Source organism: Bufo bufo, chromosome 8, assembly GCF_905171765.1.
Source record: "Bufo bufo chromosome 8, aBufBuf1.1, whole genome shotgun sequence".
NCBI classification, from domain to species: domain Eukaryota; kingdom Metazoa; phylum Chordata; class Amphibia; order Anura; family Bufonidae; genus Bufo; species Bufo bufo.
Window position 1 is genome coordinate 218,869,571 of NC_053396.1, and position 15,628 is coordinate 218,885,198.

A 15,628-nucleotide genomic window follows, 5' to 3' on the forward strand; every position below is an offset into this window, starting at 1 on the left:
ACCCAAAACCTAAAAAATGAAGAGGGATGTGTGAGAAGCGGTGACACCCTGATGTCAGCCATTTGTGGTTAAATCTCAAGTGAATTGGACTCAACTGCAATTCCAGATGTAGCCCGCATATAAGGGGGGCGCTGTTTCTGGAAACTAAGGATCCTATGTTTTAATCTCATACAACGCCGTTCAAGTTTATGCTCAAAAAGGGTCTGGAAAGCAGAGATGTGGGAGTCTGAATGCTTGATAACTCTCTCTACATACAGCAGCCCATATCTCAGCTTCCCAGGACAGTGCGAGCTTGACTTTTTAGTAAATAAGGGGAATTTAACTTTCGAATGGAAACTTAAAGAGGGGTTTGTCAAAATGTCTGAGAAGGGAAGATTCTCCCTCATCATTCCTAGGAGCCTCCCAAATGGCGGATTTCAGAGGTAAAAAATGATCGGGCATGTTTGACTTCAGCATGTCCTATCCATCCTGGTTCTATGCCCCTGAGGTATCTAGCAGTAACTTATTCCTCTCTTCCCACTGAAACAGACATGAATACTTGTTGTAGTGGAACAACCAGTGACACATCCAACAAACCACCGACCCCCAAATTTATAGCATTTTACTTAATTAAACAACCATTTAACCAATTTATCAACTAGCGACTGTTACACTGACGGACCATGTCTGCTGCTGCCCCGCTCCCCTCACCCTGTGTCTGTCGTAGTTCCAGCACCCTGGCAGCATCCAGTGTGTATTAGGACTTGTGTTCTTTGAATCTTAGCCTGCAACACTGCAAGGGTTAATCTTCTCCTACTCTGGTTCTATATATATATGGCTATTTTCTAGCTGTTTCCTTTAGTCCTTGCCTGTGCAATAGGTCTCTACAGATCCTGTCAGGTTCTCTAGCTATATTCATTTCTCTGCCTGTGTACTGACTTCTGCCTGTCTCCTGTCCTCAGATTCTCTGCCTCCTGACCTGACTTCTGCCTGTCTCCTGTACTCAGATTCTCTGCCCGTGTACTGACTTCTGCCTGTCTCCTGTCCTCAGATTCTCTGCCTCCTGACCTGACTTCTGCCTGTCTCCTGTACTCAGATTCTCTGCCTCCTGACCTGACTTCTGCCTGTCTCCTGTCCTCAGATTCTCTGCCCGTGTACTGACTTCTGCCTGTCTCCTGTCCTCAGATTCTCTGCCTCCTGACCTGACTTCTGCCTGTCTCCTGTCCTCAGATTCTCTGCCTCCTGACCTGACTCGTGCCTGTTAACAGTCTTGTCCCTGAGCCTCCTCTGTATTGAATTACAGATTTGCATGAACTCTGCCTGCCTTGACCTCTGCCTGTTTCCTGACTACGGGTATAGCCTGATCCCTTGGTATTGTGCACCAGTGTCTCTGATGCCAGTGAGTCAGTACCTAAACACATGGAGACTGGCCTCATGTGTTCCCTGCAGTGGAAACCAGATCCTTGTTTGGGGGTTAAAGGGTAAAAAAACAGGGAATTGTCAGGATTTTTCCCTCAGGTTTATCCCTAAGCCAAATCTGTTAGTTGGCACAGTGATCCATATCCAGATCCAAACAGACTACTATCTATTTAACGAACATGCTATTCATCCATGCAACCAACTACACTAACACCCAACTAATTATACAACTAAATAAATGGCCAAACAACTATTCAAACTAATACGTAACCAACGTATAGTAATAAATCAAGCAACCAGCCAAACTAGTAGTTACAGGGGTTTCGCCATCTCCGACAATGGGGGCATATCTCTAGGATATGCTCCCATTGTCTGACAGGTGCAGGTCCCGCACCTACAATGAGAACGGAGCGGGGAAATGAACGGAAGGCACACTGCGCCCTCCATTAATTTCTATGAGGCCGCCGAAAATAGACGAGCGCTGGCTCGGCTATTTCCGTCTGCCCCGTAGAAATAAATGGGAGCAGGGGCTGCGCGTGCGCGGTGCGCTTGGTGGTGGACAGACCCCGGAAAATTCGGGGTCCTCCAGCCACAGCTCTCCCCGCTCCGTTCACGTCGTAGGTGCGGGTCCAGAGGTGGGACCCGCACCTATCCGTCATATCCTAGAGATATGTCCCCTTTGTCTGTGATGGGATAACCCCTTTAAGTAAGCAACTGACAGTCCAACTAGCTAGTAAAGCAAGCAACCTGCCAAACTGATACTTAACTAATCACCAACCAATTAAGTAATCAATTAGCTCTCGAACTAGCCATTAAACCACGAAGGCTGCTAAACCACCATTAAACTAACCAAGCTACTACTTAACCAGCTAAGCAACCAACCAAAAAGACCTCTTACCTAATAGGCTCAGTATTGGGCTCCTTAATTAAAACAATAATCTCATTGGTTACAATTTATCTCCTAGATTCCTTCAGTAATGAGAAGAATGAATTCGATGCACCTCACAAACACCGCGCCAAGCTTCATATCCCTTCCCTTTTTTTTTTTTTTTACACTTTTTTTTTTTTATCATGAAAGCAATGAGAACGCCCGAGAGGAGCGCCGGTGTCTCCGTGCTCTAATATCTTTGATTGAAATGTAAAAAGTCCACAGATAATTAATTTCTCCACATCACATCGACTCATCTCTTCTGCCAATTTGGCTGTTGTTGTTTTAATTTTGTAACAAGCTAATAATGAGATTTAAACTTCAGAATGAGCCCCGATGTGGCCAATTTGAACAATTAAAGAAACAATACTCGGCAAAACGCATCTGCCCAGCACTAAGATTGAATGATTTAGGATAGAAACATATGTATCAATATTGGCAAGATGAATAGGAGTGTCAATCAGTGGACACATTGTATCTCTTATCGCTGAGCTCCACATTTCTAGGAAAGCAATATTTCTGTCTTTCTAAACTCTGTATTGACTCCTGACTCATGGAAAGAACTTTCTCGGGTTTACACTGAAGGTTCCAGACGTGGACATTTTCATCCAGTGTAATCGTAATCAGGGGTGCACCTAGCCCTTCTGCTGCCTGAGGCTGAAACAGCGATCCCCCCCCCATGCCAATTTCGTAACCTAACCCCTTTGCCACAATCAAAGCGCTCATTGCCCTTCTCATGTCCCCCTCTTGCCCCTACCTAGTGCTGCCTGAGGCGATCGCCTCACCTGGCCTCATTGGTGGTGCCCCCCTGATCCTAATATACAGAAGTGAAAGGGTGAAATACAAATTACATGCAATGTTGTCTTTTCCTCCACTGATGGCCTAAGCGGTGACCCGTCTCGCCCAGTGATTGGCCGCAGGCTTTTCATTGCATGTCGACCTGGGTTCAGGAGACCACAGCAGCATCAGACTGGCAGAGGTGGGTTCAGTGGAGGCAAGTAATTTTTAGGCCTTTTTTTTTTATTATCTCCCCAGAAAAAATGTTCTGCATCATCTGCGATGACACCACAGCAGCCAGTCATTTGCCGCAGCGATGACTTTCCCTGCTTCTGTCATGTGACCAACTGATCCAGGTCCCCGCTGCAGCCAGTGATAGGCTGCAGCAGTGTCAAAGCAGATGTTGGAAGCAAGGCAGCCGAGGAGTGAAGGAGAAGAGACCCAGCAGCGGGGAGCAGGTAAGTAGGCTTCCCAATTTCCAGGTCTGGCCAGGAATGAGGTTTGCTAAAAGGTACCAGGATCTTTTGTTGCTTGGGTTGTGTAGGAAGTGTACAAGAGAACTTTAAGAGCTGTGCTACGACCTATGTCGGCGATATATGTGTTTTCTTTTAAGGTAGCACACCCCTTTAAACATAACTCACATCTTAAGTAAGATCACTTCACATAGCTGCATGTAATGGCCAAGGAAAAGTAGAACTATGCTCTTAAAGCGACAGGACGCAAATTTTTTCCATCCCTGGACCCTAGATATTAGCTTTTTATCATAATGAATGTCCATTTAGGACTTGGTAGAAGATATTCATACAACTACCCTCATCTAGACAGGGAGTCCTATACATATCCAACAGACCATAGTTCATTGGATCTTGTATGTCTCCATATTTTCTTCTTCCTTGAGTAGGACCCACAGAAGAACGGACTGGGATATTATATGAATGTGCCCCGGGACAGGTGTTGGTAGAAGTGCGGAAACTATTGTCACTTGTCTTTAACTCTTATAGAAAACTCTTATAAAGTGTGAAGAGAAGCTCGGCTGATAAAGAGAGAAAGTCACACATTTCATAAAGCCCGCTGACTACAGAAACTAATTGGCCCAAGCTCAGGAGGTGTGATCCTTAATCCTGTAGTCACACCAGACGGAGCATAGACAATAGTGGGTCCTCTATTCTCTGTAACCCATGCTTTACAGGATAAGAGATGAAAATAATGAGGAACCAGAGACCAATGAAACCTCATTCTCTTGTAGATGAGAGAATTGTATATCCAAAATATTCAACCGCTTATGTTCAGAGTCATACTAGATCTCATCCTTCCTCTGAAGACGTACAGGTATAGAGAACCTATAATAACCTGCAGTTACTTAATGGGATGACCAACATTCAAGGCCTCCAAAAAGTTCAGAAATTAAAGTTTTATGGGCCTGTACTGTAGATCATGCTTCCATATTTACTCTTGGATTCATATGTTGCCTCTTTCGTTGGAGGCCATTATGAAAGTACCATAGTGCCTTGCCTACAGCTCCATGGTATGAGGCCATAGAGGCTTCATATGCCATGTACAGGTCCTTTGACCACTACTGAAATCCAAGCACATTGTGACTAGTGCTCCATTCTATGCAGGTAATTGTAGCACTGGAAACAAAAGCTAAAAATGTACATGTAACTTCCATAATAGATTTAAGACCTCAAATATGTAAAGTGCTTCGGCCACTCAAGAAACCAACTCAACGAGCAAAGAAGCAAACACAATTAGAGGAGCTATACTTTAAATCTGCAACAGAAGTGCCAATATTTGATACTACAACATATTGACTCATTGTGGAGTCTTCCTCAGTTACTAAGATGTCACTTTGACCCGAAACCTATGTGGCTAAACATGAAGGTTGTGGGCACTACTTCTAGGTCAAACACATCTTCAAAAAGATTGACCAGAGAACTTACATTGTATGGTTATTCATTTGACTCCATAGCAAAATAATCCATTGATTAGTCACCGCTTGGATCATCACTAAAGAAGTCAACGTGTCCAAAGGTTCATGTAGCCAAGGATCATAGCAGGTATGGTGAAAACACTTTTCATATTCACTCTTTTACATTTTTAAGGGTTTCTTTCATAAGCAGAAATAGTGATCATAGTGGTTGTCAAAGAGTACCACCATCATATTTATAAGAGATCTGGTCAAGGGACTTCTACTTTAGTCCTCAAGTGTCACCTCATGCTCCATCCAAAAAGTCAACCATAAACTTGAAGATAAGAAACTCGGTTGACTCAGTATCAGCTTTCATTGACTCTAAAAGATTGGAAGACTATGTGTGACCCGCAATGCATCTCACCTGGCATGCTGGTTATGTTATAGACCCCCATGAGGCTAGCGGAAGAGAAGGTGGTTGCTCAGTGTACTCACCTCAGGAAGAGGCATCCCGTTGATGATGAGGTCGGGTTGAGGAGGACTCTGGTTGGTGAAGGTGTGGTGGTAGACATGGTTAGACCCTGCATTCCTTGAGTTTTGGTTGTCCACATTGATGAAGGTGCTGTCTGAACGCCTGCAGCCAAGCGGAAGGGTCTGCTGGTGGTAGTCAAAGTAGTTTAGTGATGAAGTAAGGGAGGAACAGCTCACCACGTTCATTTTATCCGTCTCCTCCACATCACGGGGCACCAGTCGGATGTCGTTCTTGCTGATTTTCTTCTTCTTGTTGGATTTCTTCTGGTGTCCATAGGAGTATTCGGCTATTCTGCAAGACAACATTAATAAGGTGCAAACACATGCATGTTTTTATCACGGTTCTGTGCAATACAAGGCAACCCAACATGTAGAAAATTCCAAAAATTCTAGATAAAATCACGTCAACCCCATATCATTCTTTTGGTTAAATTCTAGACATCTCCATAGCAGAGGTGGACACATCGTGATGATTTACAAGTGTCTTTCACTTCATCCTCTAATTAGGCTCATGTAAGGAGCACGAACCCATGATTTCCAGCATATTAATTACAAGTTCTAGGGGTTAATTGGCCTTCAGCCAGTCGAGCAGAGAAACATTATCTGCAAAGCTGCATTCTGAAAATCCCTTGAAATGTTAGGACGTTGTGTACGTTCATTATGTCATTTTTTACCTTCTCGATGGTTCTGTTCGAGTTCTTATGTTCTCGACACATTTTTATGACCTCCTAATTATTGATTCAGAGCATAGGCTCCATTTAGGTGGTTATGGCCTTCAGCTAGATGGACAGCTATGTACAGGACCTTTTAGGAGTGGACCTTTTCTTAAATGTCGAACTACAACTCTCAGAATGACACAGCTCTCGCTGATTATCCCTTTCTGAAGCCACATCTCATCTTCTTCTAAGTCTTAGATTTGTCCAGTAGCCATCCCTAGCAGCCCTTCGTGACAGGCTTGGATGCAGAATACAGATATAGCAGAGCTGACTACGGTCTGTCCACACACACTGTACATTAACTCGCCGACACATTGAATTTTCTCGCACATTAAGAAGACATGTTTTCAACGTAGCTGGTGGATCTCAAGCACTTCTATTATTCATGGGGCACATCAGATTTGCCAGCAGTCCTATGTCAAACATCATGATGTCAGCTCTGCTACACCTGCATGCTTTTTAATGATCAGAAGGGGGGGGGGGTGAACATGTAGCATTTGCTAACGCGTTTCTGCTGTGAAGCGAGGATGTGCATGATGATGATTACCTGTCCTGCCCGGCAGAACGTGCTACAGTAGAGGATGCGGGGAATCTTTATTTCAAATGACTAGTCAACGAGCAGTCACATCTCACTCTTTTCTTACAAGCAGTGAAGCGTGAGGAGCCGTGCGATGGCTAAACAACCCCCCAATGGCGGAAAGATGGAAATTCAAGTAGATAATGCAAATAAATAAGTGCAGAAAATGAAGGCATGGAAGAAGAAGACAAGAACCTGTCCACCTTAAGATCCCGCTCCACCACACCTATGGGTCAGCAGCACCTCAGTCAGGGGTGCACCTAGCCTTTCTTCTGCCTCACCTGGCCTCACTGGTGGTGCGCCCCTGACCTCAGTGACCTTTATTACAGATCTGGGCAGATTCCTCTCATTTATTATAGACTCTCGCCCCTTCCATCGGCCATCTATTATATCTTCGCACAGGAAGGGGGCACAAAATGACCCCCCTTCAATTTACTAATACTGGTTGTAGCAACCTGTTTCCAAGCAAAGTATCTAGTAGGTGGACGCGATGCCCCCGTATGGTAGGTGGGGTGTCTGCAAGGTAGGTCATCCGTGGCCTCTCTATTAGTGGCCTCATGGAGGTCTCTATTCCTCCAGGCAGGTCAACGAGATGGCACAGGCAAAAGAGGGTTAATTGCAAGGGGGGGGGGGGGTCACTTTTTATTCAGCATCTTAAGTGATGATAATGAATGGGGACCACGATACGCCGTCAGAAATGTCACATACAAATAAAAAAAATAGGACACGGATTTACACTTCAGTCCCGATGACATTTTCATCACGACGGAAATAAAAGCACAGAATTAAAATCGCAGCAGGGCTGGCACCGGGGCCACGGAAAGCCACCCGCCTCTAAGCTGCAGAGGAAAAATACAGATGAAGATTTTCCAGGGAGGAATTTTAATTTTCGCCTGCCCATCATTTTTTCATTTTCACTGAATTTCATAAAAATGGTTAGATTTGAAGGGAAGGTGGAGGGGGGGGGGGGGGTCTATATGATATTATAAAATTGCACTGGATGGATCCTGCCATCCTCACTGGAAGCAGTCACTGAGGCAGAGAACAATTCTCTCTTCTAAGACTCCCGCAGCTGACAGATCTTCTCCCTGCATTATCAGCAGCAGATCAGCTCCGGCCCTGCAGTCAGCCCTGTGTGTGTCTGGGCAGATGCAGATGTTTGCACAACTGGGGTGTAACATACTTTGCATCCTGACTCATTACATCTGCGCCCCCCCCCCCCCCCCCATCCCCGATATCTCCAGTCAGAGGTTGAGGGGAAATCTGGAAAGCATTCTCTTCCATCCTGCTTCAGTAAACCGAGGGTTAATCCCTCTCCAGTCTATAGGCAGTGCTATAGATAGATAGATAGATAGATAGATAGATATGAGATAGATAGATATGAGATGGATAGATAGATATATATTAGATTGATAGATAAGAGATAGATACATAGATAGATAGATATTAGATAGATAGATAGATAAGAGATAGATAGATAGATTAGATAGATAGATAGATAGATAGATAGATAGATAGATATGAGATAGATACATAGATAGATAGATAGATAGATAGATAGATATGAGATAGATACATAGATAGATATATATTAGATTGATAGATAAGAGATAGATACATAGATAGATATTAGATAGATAGATAAGAGATAGATAGATATTAGATAGATAGATAGATAGATAGATAGATAGATATGAAATAGATAGATAGATAGATAGATAGATAGGACATAGATAGATAGATAGATAGATATGAGATAGATACATAGATAGATAGATATTAGATAGATAGATATGACATAGATACATAGATAGATAGATATTAGATAGATAGATAAGAGATAGATCCATAGATAGATATATAAGAGATAGATAGATAGATAGATAGATAGATAGATAGATAGATATGAAGTAGATAGATAGATAGATAGATAGATAGATAGATAGATAGGAGATAGATAGATAGATAAGAGATAGATAAATAGATAGATAGATAGATAGATAGATAGATAGATAGATAGAATAGAAAAAAAAAGAAATGATTTTTACGTATCCTCTTCCCGATCCTACAGGACTCGGCCCACATACACCTAATGTACACAATTGTGTTTATGGAAAATGGACTGTGCATAGAGCAAGGCAGCCCCTCACCCGCTGTAGAACTACAAATGACAGCATGCCTTTCCAAATGTAAAGACAGAATCAAACTTGCATGTCCATTATTTTTATCTATCTATCTTCCCATTTAATATCTATCTATCTCTATTTATATATTATCTATCTATCTATATAATATCTATCTCTGTGATTTTGCACATTCTGTGTGGACATTCTGGTTTCCTCTGACATTACAGCAGGAGCTAAAACCGATGAAAACCTCTATTTCCGCAGCCTCAGACGCCATTCCTTGTGATGGGAATATTCGAGGGCAGCATATCCATCCTCCAGTAACGAGATCAGGCGCTGCAGCTGCCCCACAGGGTAGCTGATTGATATTCATGTGGGGTTGGCATTTGTCTACCAAACTTTTTTGTTATGCTGACAATAGAGTAAAGGACAGGAATGCAGTCTGTCCGCCCCCTAAGACTGCAGCTTGTAGCATCATCAGCCCCATAAAGGGGGCTCCCACCTCAGCCCGGAGGACCCTATGTCACCAGCAGGGCTGCTGCCTTGACAATTTATGTGTCAGAGAGATAAGCGCTTAGAAATCTGACATAAACTGATAAGAACCGAATCAATAATGAATCTGGGTTTTTTCTGTTTTGTTTTTTCTTTTAATTTTTAAATTATTATTATATTTTTTGCTATTACTAGAGGGGTGGGAAGGGGACAGCGCTAAGAAAAGGGCTTGAATTGAATGCGATCGCCTCCGAAGGCACGCACTGAAATGTAAAAATCATTATGTTTTCATTTCATTCTGTATTCTTTCAAATTCCAACTGTGATTCACATCCAGCCTACATGACTCCAGCGGATCCGCGCATTTCTTGTGCTCACAGTGCCACCTAATGGTGAAAAATGGGAAGTGCACCTCTCTTCCACCAACTTGCTTCATTAACCGCCAGCCCTGACTGACTATTGGCTCTGCAGACACCTGCAAGAGTTACCGGGTACAGCCACACCGCGATTTTGGATGCAACACTTGTCGCGCTCAAAATCGATACCCTAAAACCGGTCCCATTCTGTCTGCATTCAGACTTCTACATCAGCCCTTAACTTTTTCATCGCCTGTGATATAAGCTTCCTTTATCCCATGGATGTAAATCCAAAGAGCTCCAAATATAAACCCTATGCCATAGCGGGAAAGCTTCCCAGGTGCTGCAGAGGGAGGGATACATCTGTAACAAAGGGAATGACTCTAGAAAATAAAGGATACATTGTGGCAGGATTTTCCCTGATGTATAGAGTGACATGATGGGTCTACAGCTCCTTACCTGCAGTTGTAGGTCCTGATCTCCTTGTTGTCCCTCTTGCATTTCACGGCCACAAAGATCATGGTGACAAAGAGAATGGCGGCGATAGATCCCAGGGCGATGATAAAAATGAGGGATAAATTGACAGATCCTATTGACTCCTGAGCATCCAGGGCCGGGGACAGGTAAATTAAAATCAAGGCAGATGCAGAAAGTGAAGGTTTCCCATGGTCCTGAGCTGCTACAATCAATTCATAAGTGGTCTTTGAGTTTTCGCCGAATGTCCTGGTGGTCCTGATCTCCCCGTTGATCTGATCGATTTCAAAAAAGCCCCTGTCACCTTCTGTGATCTCATAAGAGATCCTGCCATTCTCCCCCTCATCATAATCATCAGCCTTCACCACAGTCACCAGGTAGCCCATGCCTGCATTCCTGGGGATGTAGACCTCTGAGGTGCCATTGACCAGTGGGGGGGCAGTGATCACCGGGGTGTTGTCATTCACATCCACCACTATGACCCTGACAGTGACATTACTCTGGAGGGGTGGGGTCCCCCCATCCTTTGCCGAAATCTTAAATTCAAAAGCCTTTGTCTGTTCGTGATTGAATGACCTCAGGGCGTAGATGTCTCCAGTGGTGGGGTTGATTGACACATAGGTGAAGACTGGCATGTCTCTCACTTGGGAAGGTACAAGCTGATAGGACACACTGCCGTTTAATCCTAAATCGGGGTCTCTAGCTGACACAGACAGTAAGTAGGCCCCTGGGGTGTTGTTTTCTGAGACGATGACTTGGTAGAAGGTTTTGGAGAAGTGGGGGTGATTGTCATTCTCATCTGTGATTCTCACTGTGAAGGACTTAGTGGACTGAAGAGAGGGGTTCCCACCATCCTTAGCCTGAATGGTTAAATTGTACTGGTCTCTCTGCTCCCTGTCTAACTTGCCATGGACCAAGATTGTGGAGAAGCTTTCATATTCCTGCAGCCTGAAGGGCACATTGCCCAAGAGTTTACACATAACCCTTCCATTGATGCCCGAGTCCCTGTCCGAGACCCTCACCAGAGCTATGACATAGTCAGGGGTGGCGTTTTCGCTCACTTCTACCACCTCGCTGTTCACCGAGAGCAAGTTAATGACAGGCACATTATCATTTACATCCAATACATTCACAGTCACTTTGCAGTGAGCAGGGATGGAGTTGGGTCCCAGATCCTTGGCTTGAACGTCAATCTCATAGACATGGCCTTCCTCATAGTCTATGGCTCCACTGACCGTGATCACCCCGGTCTTGGGGTCTATTTTGAAGAGCTCCCTGGTCTTGTTAGACACATAGCTATTAAAGGAATACACAATTTCCCCATTGGTACCTTCATCGGGGTCTGTAGCATTGAGATCAATGACTATGGAATTGAGGGGAGCGTTCTCGGGGACGTTGACTGTATAGGAAGGCTCCTCAAACACCGGGTTATTGTCATTGGAATCTATCACTTTGATATTCAGCTCCACCGTGCCAAAATTGGAGGGGTCTCCCCCATCCAGAGCTGTAATGATGTATTTGTAATGCGACTGAGTCTCTCTGTCCAGATTTTTCTCCACCACCAATTCAGCAAACCTGGACCCATCCCCTCTGGTCTTAATCTCTAAACCAAACAGGTCATTGGGTGTGATTTCATAGGATTGCACCCCAAAGTTACCAGAATCGGGGTCATAGGCGCTCTCCAGAGGGATTCTGGTTCCAGGGCTGGCAGTCTCTGAGATCTCCAGGTCTATCTGGTCGGTGGGGAAGCTGGGGGCATTATCATTGAGGTCTTTGATTTCGATTTTAATGACACAAATTTCCATGGAGTTGGACATGACCTCCAGCGAGATGACACATTTGGGCATCTGCCTGCAGAGAAGGTCCCTGTCAATCTTCTGCTTGGTCACCAACACTCCAGAGGGGTTGATGTCCACCAGGTGGGGGGCTGAGTTGGACACCACTCTGAAGGCAGGCTGCCTGGGGTCCAGCACAAAGCCTGCATCCTTAGCGTCCTTAGCTACGTTGGCAATCTGAGTCCCAGCTCTCTGCTCCTCCTCCACCGTGTATTTCAAGTTGATCAAGGCTCGGGTTCGTGTCCAAGACACGGCCAGCAAAAGCAAAATGTGAAATACATCCATCTCCCTGCACAGGCACAGCCACATTGTCGCTTATTCTCCCCTTAAAGTGAGAAATCTGGGGCTGATCAATGTCAGCTGCAGGAGATACAGCAAAGGTGCACAACACACATACAGGCAATTGGGGTACCGGTTTGGATGAAGAAGATGGGGGGGGATCTCCAGATCTGGTCCTCCTCAACTTGGGGCTTCTTCTTCTTCTTCTCGCCTGCTGTGCTGCAGTCTCAGCTCCTTTGAAGACCAATGCAAGAATGAAAAAGCAAGATGAAGTGTGGAGAGCAGCCTCAGGACCCCGCCACCTGCTCTGCATGCGCAATGTCTCAGGGAGAAGCAGCAGGCATCAGAGCGCACTGGATGGGCACTTCAAACGCGTCCTCATGACTTGCAGTCATTTCATTCTTCAGTGAGCAAAGAGCTGCATGGATGTGGAGATACCATCTCAGGAAGTCAGTACGGAGGCAAATCTGAGCCTCAAACCTCCGTCACCCGCCTCTGATCCATAGCCACACAAGGGCTGCGATAATTAGCGTGTGAGCCTCAGGAGCGTTCATTCATTTACGCAGTCCTCACCGCCGGCTCTTTTCTATCTGCAATTGTGGATGTGCCAAGAAAAAAGCCAAGTCCAACCTTTGACTGTGATCTCCAGAAAGTGTGAATGCTAGATGAACAGAGCAGGTGGACCTCCTTCAACGTGCAGCAAATAAATCCACTATGGATGCAGAAGGAAGACTTTCAATAATCTCCAGATAATGTCCAAGACTCTGCAGGAGCCCCTGATCCCATCAGACGCCTCTCACCTTCAGTGCAGAAAATGCAATTCAAGTAGTTTACAATCCAAGGGCCACCGGCGGGCTGGGGCAGTGCTCGTAGTCCTGCATATTCCTCGGGCTTTCTGCAGTTGGGTGCATGCAGCCTGCTAGAGGTCTCTCCAGCTTTGCTGCTGCTAACTACTGCCAGTGCAGTCTGTAAAGAGAGACAGAGAGGAGAGGAGGGAGGGGGAGCTGCTGGGAGATACTCCAGTCTGCAGCCTATCACAGCCTGCGGGGGGAGGAGGGGGGTGAGGTGCTCTCATTGGAGCTGGGGAGCTTCAAATTTCGAGCAGGGGAGTAAAACTTCAGCAGTCAGCAGCAGTGGAGCTGCAGGGAGGAGCTGTCCAAGGTGCTGCTCATGCTGGGGTCTCTGCTCCAGGAGCTGGGCTGTCCTGACAGTGGAGCTCTGCATCCTGCATGGTGCCCTTGAGCGGTCCAGAGAGCGTACCCCCTGAGATGCCTGTGAATGGCATTGGGCGAGGAGGATGTGGCAGGAGAGCTATAAGTCAGAGAGATAAAAGTCTTCAATCCCCCAGCATGCAGCAATCCATCACTGCCAGGGGCAGGTGCAGGAGAGGCCGGTGCAGGAGAGGCTGATGCAGGAGAGGTTGGTGCAGGAGAGGTTGGTGCGCAGGAGAGGCAGTGTGCAGGTGAGGCCGGTGCAAGGGAGGCTGGTGCAGGAGAGGCCGGTGCAGGAGAGGCGGTGTGCAGGAGAGGCGGTGTGCAGGAGAGGCGGTGTGCAGGAGAGGCGGTGTGCAGGAGAGGCCGGTGCAGGAGAGGTGGTGTGCAGGAGAGGCCGGTGCAGGAGAGGTGGTGTGCAGGAGAGGCCGGTGCAGGAGAGGCCGGTGCAGGAGAGGCTGGTACAGGAGATGTTGGTGCGCAGGAGAGGCGGTGTGCAGGAGAGGCAGTGTGCAGGTGAGGCCGGTGGAGGAGAGGCCGGTGCAGGAGAGGCCTGTGCAGAAGAGGCGGTGTGCAGGTGAGGCTGGTGCAGGAGAGGCGGTGTACAGGAGAGGCAGGTGCAGGAGAGGCGGTGTGCAGGAGAGGTGGTGTGCAAGAGAGGCCGGTGCAGGAGAGGCTGGTGCAGGAGAGGTCGGTGCAGGAGAGGCTGGTGCAGGAGAGGTCGGTGCAGGAGAGGCGGTGTGCAGGTGAGGCGGTGTGCCGGAGAGGCCGATGCAGGAGAGACCAGTGCAAGGGAGGCTGGTGCAGAAGAGGCAGGTGCAGGAGAGGCGGTGTGCAGGAGAGGCGGTGTGCAGGAGAGTCTGGTGCAGGAGAGCCTGTGTGCAGGTGAGGCCGGTGCAGGCGAGGCCGGTGCAGGAGAGGCGGGTGCAGGAGAAGCTGGTGCAGGAGAGGCGGTGTGCAGGAGAAGCTGGTGCAGGAGAGGCGGGTGCAGGAGAGGCGGTGTGCAGGAGAGGCGGTGTGCAGGAGAGGCGGTGTGCAGGAGAGGCGGTGTGCAGGAGAGGCGGGTGCAGGAGAGGCGGTGTGCAGGAGAGGCGGTGTGCAGGAGAGGCGGTGTGCAGGAGAGGCGGGTGCAGGAGAGGCGGTGTGCAGGAGAGGCGGGTGCAGGAGAGGCGGTGTGCAGGAGAGGCGGTGTGCAGGAGAGGCGGGTGCAGGAGAGGCGGTGTGCAGGAGAGGCGGTGTGCAGGAGAGGCCGCTGCAGGAGAGGCGGTGTGCAGGAGAGGCAGGTGCAGGAGAGGCAGGTGTGCAAGAGAGGCTGGTGCAGGAGAGGCAGGTGTGCAGGAGAGTCTGGTGCAGGAGAGGCAGGTGTGCAGGAGAGTCTGGTGCAGGAGAGCCTGTGTGCAGGTGAGGCCGGTGCAGGCGAGGCCGGTGCAGGAGAGGCGGGTGCAGGAGAAGCTGGTGCAGGAGAGGCGGTGTGCAGGAGAAGCTGGTGCAGGAGAGGCGGTGTGCAGGAGAGGCTGGTGCAGGAGAGGCGGGTGCAGGAGAGGCGGTGTGCAGGAGAGGCGGTGTGCAGGAGAGGCGGTGTGCAGGAGAGGCGGTGTGCAGGAGAGGCGGGTGCAGGAGAGGCGGTGTGCAGGAGAGGCGGTGTGCAGGAGAGGCGGTGTGCAGGAGAGGCGGGTGCAGGAGAGGCGGTGTGCAGGAGAGGCGGGTGCAGGAGAGGCGGTGTGCAGGAGAGGCGGTGTGCAGGAGAGGCGGGTGCAGGAGAGGCGGTGTGCAGGAGAGGCGGTGTGCAGGAGAGGCCGCTGCAGGAGAGGCGGTGTGCAGGAGAGGCAGGTGCAGGAGAGGCAGGTGTGCAAGAGAGGCTGGTGCAGGAGAGGCAGGTGTGCAAGAGAGGTGGTGTGCAGGAGAGGCGGTGTGCATGAGAGGCTGGTGCAGGAGAGGCTGGTGTAGGAGAGGCTGGTGCAGGAGGGGCTGGTGCAGGAGAGGCGGTGTGCAGGAGAGGCTGGTGCAAGGGAGGCTGGTG

At 47.9% G+C, this 15,628-nt stretch overlaps 1 protein-coding gene across 2 annotated transcripts in view; it reads right to left on the bottom strand.

Moving 5' to 3' along the window:
• Positions 1-13,327, bottom strand: part of PCDH19 (protocadherin 19) — a 158,392-nt gene extending 145,065 nt beyond the window's left edge. For both annotated transcript variants that reach the window (XM_040405244.1, XM_040405243.1), the window contains exons 1-2: positions 10,269-13,327; positions 5,508-5,835 (exon numbers count right to left, since the gene is read on the bottom strand). In XM_040405244.1, coding sequence (XP_040261178.1) covers positions 5,508-5,835; positions 10,269-12,427 — 2,487 coding nt within the window. In that variant the 5' untranslated portion in view covers positions 12,428-13,327. The remainder of the gene's footprint in view (positions 1-5,507; positions 5,836-10,268) is intronic.
• Positions 13,328-15,628: the final 2,301 nt, after the last annotated feature.